The 9,000-nt window shown below is 33.1% G+C and overlaps 1 protein-coding gene across 1 annotated transcript; it reads right to left on the reverse strand.

Moving 5' to 3' along the window:
• Positions 1–292: 292 nt before the first annotated feature.
• On the reverse strand, positions 293–8,191 carry LOC133197512 (DENN domain-containing protein 11-like). Its single transcript, XM_061333586.1, has 9 exons — positions 8,003–8,191; positions 6,925–7,024; positions 6,435–6,593; positions 5,832–5,979; positions 4,926–5,064; positions 4,163–4,285; positions 3,907–4,057; positions 3,726–3,794; positions 293–3,626 (listed from the first exon to the last, which is right to left on the reverse strand). Exons 1-9 carry the CDS (start codon positions 8,178–8,180, stop codon positions 3,428–3,430), a joined length of 1,266 nt encoding a protein of 421 aa, XP_061189570.1. The 5' UTR covers positions 8,181–8,191; the 3' UTR covers positions 293–3,427.
• Between the last annotated feature and the right edge of the window lie 809 nt (positions 8,192–9,000).

Genomic DNA, 9,000 nt, shown 5'->3' on the forward strand with positions numbered 1-9,000 from the left:
GTTTGTCACGTAGAAATCTTCATTTTTATTGTCCTTCCCAGGAACAAGGAGTCAGTTTCAAAAAATGTTTGTGCAAAAATTTTGTTGGTCAAGTTTATTTCTGACCAATTGCCTCAAATTTTCTTGAAAAAGAAAAAAAACCTACTTTTTGGAGGGGGGGGGGGGGGCAAATAATGTACATGTTATCTACTGGTAGTATGATAGTTTCCTCAAGCATAAAGTAACGCAGGGTTCACCACAGGTAGCATTGATCTGTATAGTGCTCCGCTATTCTCAAGAAATAACTAGTTCAGATTTTAATATCAGATTTTATTTTATAACAAAGTGATTCTTTCAGACTTTCAAAAAAGCAGTATATTGCACAATGTAAAGTAAACATATAAAGAAAAAAAATTTGGCTAGACATGATTAATCAGCATGAATCATTTTAAAAATGTTAAAAGTGATTTAGATCCCTTACACAATACTTATGCACAATTAACTCTCAACAGGTGTACAATTTATTCAATTGGTGTGATAAAAGCTCCAGATGATGGTAACATGAAATTTGAAAAAAAAAAAAAAAAAGAACTATACAGGACAATACAGCTATTAAAAATATATTCATATCTGACTGGATTCAATTTTAAGCAATTACATGTAAAATAATTTTGGCTTTAGCAAATTCATCATGTGTTGAATATAAAACACTGAAATGAAAAAAAAAAACTGTAAGACTTTGTCCATAACACTCACTTGAGACAACAATTTTGAGATTTTTGAAGATTTTTTCTTGATTTGACTAAATATTTTATGTTTCACTCTAGTCCCAGGGGCCATCATTTTAACAAATCTGATTCTCGACAACGTGGAGATGATAATATTTGACTAATTGCAGCCTTGCTGTTCGTAAGATTTGTTCCGAAAAATTTCATATGAAACTTTGACACCCCTGAATTACAGTCCCTAGCCCCCGAGGCCATGTTTTGAACAAATTTAATGTACACTTATAAAGAAGCCTTCAATTTTGATGTTTCTGAATCAGTGGTTTTTGAGAAAAAGGTTATGGTAACTTTCAAATAACAACATCTTTTCAATATTTTTTAATTATCTCCCCTTGAAAGAGCAACTGTGGCTTGTGGCTATTCATCATTTGAATATGAATGAATTTCCTTCACTAAAGAATTCTTTAGTGAAGGAAAAAGAAGTTGAAAATATGCAATGTTTACAAACAACACTTGACAGACAGATGGACACTCTTTGACCAGATAAACTTTCTCGAGTATTTTGCTCAGGGGAGCGAAAAGCAATAACTACAACTAATGTTTAATTCAAAATCTGAAAAGGCATGTATTGCAAATGATGATATTTTTATAAGCATTTATAAAGCTTTCTTTACAAAGGCAAAGTTTCATTTAATTCATTGTCATTCATACCCTGAGCCTAACATATTTGAAAAGAAATGTTTTTCTTGTGTCTGATATCTTGAAACAAATCATGTACATTAAAGGAATGTTAAGAAAAATATCAACTAAGGAATGCAAAGTGTCAGTTTTTCTTAAACTGACAGTTCAATGATTCTGTGCTTCCATAATGCCCTACCAATCTAATAATAGACACTTTGGTGTCACAATTGCTTGTGCATTTCAAAATCACATCCACCAATAAACCTGTATTGCCCCTTCAATTCCCCTGTTTTTTTTTTTTGTTTTTTTGTTTTTTGTTTACAAAAATGCTGAGAAAATGCATGAGGATCGTGTGAGAATTGTGCATCCACTTGTGTTGCACAATCCACAGTATATCAGTACACCTTTAAACAAAGAGTAGTTTATTTGTGTAGATTTACAGTATTAAGACACCTGCAACTTCAAATTCCTTTATCTTTTGTACATAAGGTCACTTTTTTTCAATCAATGCATGAGGTGACTTCAAGAAACAACAAGTATTTGTCATTCTTACTTTTTAAGACAAGGGGTTTGATAAAGATATAAAGATCACTAGTGTTTTACTCACAACTAGAGAGCATTACATGATAGAAGCTTAAAATTAGCATTTCAATAAAATTCAAAATGGAAGGAATTAGAAGGAAAAACAATAATCTAACTGCATCTCAATCTGAACAGATATGCAGGGTGCTAGAAAAAAGAATCAGTCTAATATTCCTCTGTATTAATATATAAATATGACTCATGCTGAATTAACATCCATTGTGTCTAAAAACATGTACATGTACAAACATGTACCAGTACTCACTGCTCGCACAATGTATTTATCTCCTGCAGGGCAAAGGAAGACTTTGAATTCAACAGCAATTTTGTTAACAAATGTGTTCTTAAGACATTAAAAAGAAATGGTTATATCTTTTTTCAGATGTGAAACTTCTACAAACATCTCAAACATTTAGCTACCCATTAATGTCACTTCACCAATAAGATATATAACTTAATATAATGCAATATTAATTTTGAATTTTTCGACACACTTTCATTGTCATTATTATAAATTAAAAGAAAATATGAAAGAATGTTAATAAAACTCCATAAAAAATAGTCTAAAAAAAGGCTGTAATACATGTATACAGTGCACCGATTAACAACCTTGCACAATACTCATCAATGAAACTTGTGCATTAATCAACAATCATAAGAATGCCAATATGACAAAAACGTGCATGTAACATAAACAAATTACACTTGGTATATTCATATTATTTTACTTAAAAAAGAAGGACTATTACATGTTTGAGGAAACCTGCAGTCACTTTTAGGAGATATATATACATGTATATAAACTTTCTTTATCATTCAAATTAGAGCAATGAATATGCCGATCTGTTTTATTTTTCAATCCTGCTATAGAAATAGTCACTTTTGAATTGGTGGGAATTGTTGCTTTAAACTAATAATACATTTATCTATCCCCCTTTTTTTTTGGAACATCTACATGAAACTCTGACTTCCAGGTAATGATATACTCTTATTTATACATGTAACATATTACACATAAACTCCTTTGTGTGGCCATGTTATACAAGACCTACACATTAAGTACAATTTTTCTGATGATAAAACAATATGCTGTACATGTATGAGTGCCAGGCTGATTCTTGTTTAAATTTGTTACAAAAAGCAGTGCAAACCTTTCTTGTTGAGCATGATCATTAATTAGCTAAGAACAGTCATAAAACTGTAATTAACACTGTAAATTGTACAGGTGGAACTATCACAGACAACAAATCTCATTCATGTAACCTGTCACCCAAAAACTATTGACATTTTTGGGAAACATTTAGGATTTATGGATTGAAAAACTGTTTCACAGTTGCTGTTAGATGTTACAAGGAATTGAAAATTACTGAATACACTGGATCTATGAACATCTTCTATCATTGAGCAGTATTAAATTATTAATCTGCCTGATCATTTTGTTTTCACCAAAATAAACAGAATCATTTAGGGCAGCAAGGGTTGTCTACCATGAGGACAACATCTATCCCATAATGCTCCACCAACTCCATAAGGAAGGTTCGGTCTCCCTGGGGGTCTAGACCCATATTCCTCATGTGATCTGAGGTGAGTTGTCGGTCATGTGAATGGGCCACATCCAACAGCGTGCTGAACAGGTCATTGTTCTGCTGGGTAAAAAACCTGCAAGGTACACTCTCATTTCAATTTTTGTTTGTTAATCATACATAAATGCAAGTATGATGATGAAAGAAACAATCAGTCAATATTTCAAAAACTTACGATGTGATTAATTCCTCTTCATCCACCACATCCTCTCCCATACCTTCATATGAAAATTGGTTAGCAGACCTGTAACAAAAATACTACTACATGTAATAAGATAAAAATATGTGACCTTTGAAGTGTTCCCTTCACTTAAACAAAATAATTCATGAAAGAAAATTCCAGAAACATGGCCTACCTCCGATTTAAGAGTTTGTTATATTTGTCCTTGTCAGCATCACTGAGTTTCAGCAGTTCTTGTACAACCGGAGTGTGGGCTGTGATAACCTGGTTATCTACATAAACGTCATGTAAATAGGTCTTTGTTTCAAAAATCTTCTCTGTTGTACCTACATTGCAAAATGTATATTATTATCATCAAAATACCAGAAAAAGCAAGTCATACTCAAAGATGCACTTTCTTCAATGATTATGAAATTCTACTGAATACATACATGCAATGTATGCCACTTCTGTTTCCAAGGTTTCTATATCAGCGACATTAACATAGAAATGGGGTTGTACCTCATGACCTAGTTTTCCAACCTCATGGTTTCCAAGACAACATGCACAGTACACTACAATAAATAAACTTATTGAACAATAAACAAAAACCCTCTATCAGTCTTACAGAATATTCAGAGAAACTTGAACACCCAAGTACATGTAGTCATGTACAAGTACATGGATTGCATATTTTTCTGTATAGATACAACATACCCTAAAAATTCCAAGGCTCTATATCTAAATTACATGTATGTTAACAGTTTAATAATATAGATCTGCACAAGTCTAACAATCCATAAATACCTCGGCATTGTCATAAAGTACACTTTATAATTTAAATCATGAAAATTAGCAATCTCACAGAATACATATCAAAGTGTTGTACAACTTGAAAAAATGAAATCTATTTATAAAAGGGAAGGTAATCCATCAAAGAAAAGGATCTTAAAACAATGCATAGCTATTTTATCTAATCAAGAACACAGGTAAGAGAGCTTCCAATGCATGACCAGTAAAAAATCTTTATTTTATATTAGAAGCATAATCCATTCAGGCTTAGTTCCCGTGAAGCTTATACATATTAACTGTTACTAAGGAAGAGACCTGCTACAAAAATCAAACATCGAATGATAACAAGAGAATGCTGAGCAGTTATTAGTTTTTATGTTATATTTTAACTGACAGTCTCTGCTAGAGAATATTGTACCTTACCTTTATAACAGACTACCCCTATTGGTGGTGGGGAGAAAAACAATATCCTTTTCTGCAGCAGAACCAGTTTCCATAATATAAAGATGTTTGCACCAAAGAATTTTATAAACTGTGAGAAGCAGCCAGCAGGGTGGGTTATCTGTAAGGTAATCAATTTAATTTGAGTAAGAGGAAAAGGTATTCTGTAATGCCTCTGTAAAAGGCAATACTGAAATTCCATTAATTGGAATGTACAGATTAATTAGTATAAAGTGTACAAATTTAGCAATATACAATTATCAAGTGCATGTGGAGTCAAAATCTTCAAGTTGAATCTATACACAAGAGCATGTTCTGCAGACAATCCATTTTTAATGAAACAGGCTACTGACAGATAAGTTGATGTTACAAGGGTATCAATAATCTCAATTAAAGTGAAATTATTTTGAAATTCTATGATCATTAAAATGACCTTGTTTGCAACTACAACCTATTATTTGGCAGAATGTTTACTGACATTTTTAATACCAACTGCTACACCAATATTTTCATACTTCTTTGTCAACAGATTTCCCCATTTATCTGATCATAACAAAGGGTTCAGACCAGGTGTGTCAGGTCTACAGAAGATGTTTACTGCTCCATGGAACCTGATCCCACATCTGATGTTTCCAGGGGTCTATGTTTGCTCTAATCTCACTTTGTAATAATTAATTAGATTCATGAACTTGATTATTGTTCATTATCTTCATATTTCATATGGAAGTTCAGCCTTATACATTTATAGCAAACCTGTCTTTTAATGACTACTGAGCAGATGTCACAAGACACAACAAACAGGCTTTTAGTCATCAGACACCTACATGTATTTTCTCACAAAAAACATTGATCAACAATTTCATATAAGACACCCAGCAGAAAACCAACCTTCATTTCTGGCAGCAGACTACTTGGTGTGGAAGGTGTAGAGGTAGGAGTAACCCCCCTTGAGCTGGCTGACTCTGGAAGCACTCCTTTCTTATCATTGTAGAAAGCTTGAAGCTGAGAATAAATACCTGGCAACTCCAACTGGTGTCTGAAAAATACAATCAAAATACATCTAGTTATTGTAAATGAATGAGATTAAATGATCAGAATGTGTTAAATGTTGAGAACAAAATTATCCATGATACTCTCTGTATAGAATACATTTAAAAACGAACTGAAGTGCTTTTAATACATGTACCAGTATGTTTTTGATTTTTTACCTCAAATACTGTTACAAATTTATTAGCACACTTATAAACACACTTAAAATACCATTTCTCTATCAGTTTGGAACTGTTGCAAGCTCTGGCTCCAATACAACCAAATCTGGTTATCTTTGACTCTGTATTTAATGAGACAATGGAGAAGAAATTGATTTGTTGATGAGGTGTAATTCTTGCACATGTCTTGTTTTCAGACAAGCCTTTTTGAAGTAATGGGTAGGAGGGGACAGAGAGGATGGAGTTGTACTGTACTTCATAAAACTGATCACTGAGAAAGTACCTGACTTGTGACTCTAAGAACTGTATGTGTCTGTACAGCAGTGTATAGGAAGTGGATAAAATCCCTACAGACTTCATCCTAGCTCCTCGCTCAATCTCACTCTCCACCGACATCTTCTCATAACAGGCCAGGCCATACAGACGATCCTTTCTGAAGTAACTAAAGATAAAATACATACTGGTAAGAAAGTGATTTTTATCACACTTTGATATAGAAGTATACTAGCTGATGATAAAATGATACATATTGAATTCTGCCTAGCTGAAATATTTTTGAACAATACTCATACATTTGATATCAGACTAGATAATGGTACAGAAAAGCAGACTCTGTTGACAGATTGGGTCCTTTGATTATGACCGATAGAAAAAAAACTCTTTCACATTTTGAAGCAGACCTGATCTTCTTATCCAAAGGATCATATTTATTTCTGTTCCCAAATTTCCACTATACCACACACATAAAGGAATATAAACAATACCATACATACACAAAGTCCTTTTGTTGTGTGTGAGATCCACTGACCATTGCTTTGAACTCCACCCCATCCAGCTCAAAGTCATCAGGGGTACACCACTCTATCATATTTCCTAGAAATTATAGCAAATGGAATGATACTAATTTCAGAACATTTACATGTACCTTTTTTTTTAATAGACTTAATTGTATTACCGGGTGCATATTTTTAAAACAGACTTAATGGCCTTACATGGTATTACAAATGATCAATGGTGTATGTCAAATCATTCATTATAATCAGATGCTTTACAATATATCCCATTATTTCATAATTTTGATCATGTATTGTGATTTATCAATAATTTGACTCTGTATCATGGTACAGTACATACTGATATCACTTTTCATTCCATAAAAAGTTAAAAACAAAATATCACTGTAAATTGTTAGCTATTAATGTATCCTTCAGTCTGAATATACATCCTTAATTACACTTTAATTATAGAATCAATTAGACAAAATATCTAATTCTTAAATACAAAACATATTATTATACTTCTGTTATTTAAAATGTTTTCTATATAAAGCTAAGAAGGTAAAAGGCAAGCCCTCTGGGAATAGTTCCTGTCGCGGGTTTGATAAAAGAGCTATCCCACCCACAACCAGTGGATAAATGTATATTATATTTTGTAAATTAAATGGTGTGAATTTTAATTCATGACAAATACATGTAACATGTATAAAAATAGAAAAAAAAAAGTTTTCTGGATTGCTCTAATACGCCGACTTCTAACCATACATATCATGATATACCGGTAAACCATAACAACTCTTTTCATAATCTTCCCTGGGATCGCATTATTATTTCTCTTTAGAGAAGTAGAAATAGCTCTGTACTATCCATGCCCACTTCTCAAAGGAGAATAAAGATCGCATGAACCCCACTTGTAACAAGTTTTATAATTCATTATATACTTATTCAGAATCGTTGAATATTTCAAACAAATCACTACACAACAGACATGTTTTATTTTAATATACTGTATTTCTTATAGGCCTACCCAGAGTAAACAGATGATAGGTCCTTCTCATTAAGCATCACAACTTACCTGACCGTGTGTCAAACGTCACAACGAACACACAGACAATGTGATCCTCCTCCGTAGGTGTGACAGAACTTACATCCAAGCTCCGGTGTGTGGTGGGGAAGGTGTGGCTGTGTCTGAGTCGAGGACCCTCATCGTCATCTGAAGATTGTAGCAGTGGAGACTTCTCATCATCTGCCATGTTTATATTGATTACGTTACTTCCGGTAAGAGTTATTCCACGTTGAACATCAAAGTCACCCCCCCCCCCAACTCTATTTTAACCAAGAGGCCCAAGGGCCTTAACGGTCACCTGAGTACAAAACATCAATTTAGAGGATCCATAAACTGAAAAATGAAGCTTTGTTGCCCAAAAGCAGGAAAAATAGTATGATTAGCATCAACAAAATAATTGGTCTAGTATCTACCTGCCTATCTGACTTTCCAAGTCATTAAATCTATGAAAATATTTTTTCATTATACAATAAATTATCTTGCATAATTCTCTTATTCTATTAAGCTTTCAAATACATTATTTACATTGATTAATTATCAAAGGTGAATGGCAAAGGGGAATAACTTTGCTCAGCAGAATACAAGTTAATAGAGCCCTGGCCAGGACTAGAACACTTGACTAAATGGTCCAGGTGTTCAAAATTCTGGTAAAAATACCCTTTCATATTAAAACTTTTACTCTGTTTGCCTTGAACATCCCCAGAAGCATAGAAGATTTTCAAAGAAATGCATTTTCACCATATTATTAAATAAATAAAGCCCTATCCTTACCCAGAACATCTGACCCATTGGCCACGAACTCACAATTCTGGAAGAAGCACCCTTTCTCATTATAACTATACACTTGTTTCTTTACTTTATCACCAGTAGTAGAAAAAATATTTTAAAAGAAATTATGCATTTTCACTTTATATAATCAATAGAGCTCTTTCCCCCTCACCAGAACCCCTGACCCAAGGGCCATGAGGCATTCTTCCTTATCATAACCATGCACTTCCTTTGTTTGA

Source organism: Saccostrea echinata, unplaced genomic scaffold (assembly GCF_033153115.1).
Source record: "Saccostrea echinata isolate AGI-Se365-2 ecotype Australia unplaced genomic scaffold, CSIRO_AGI_Sech_v1 ptg000030l, whole genome shotgun sequence".
Classification (NCBI taxonomy): Eukaryota; Metazoa; Mollusca; class Bivalvia; order Ostreida; family Ostreidae; genus Saccostrea; species Saccostrea echinata.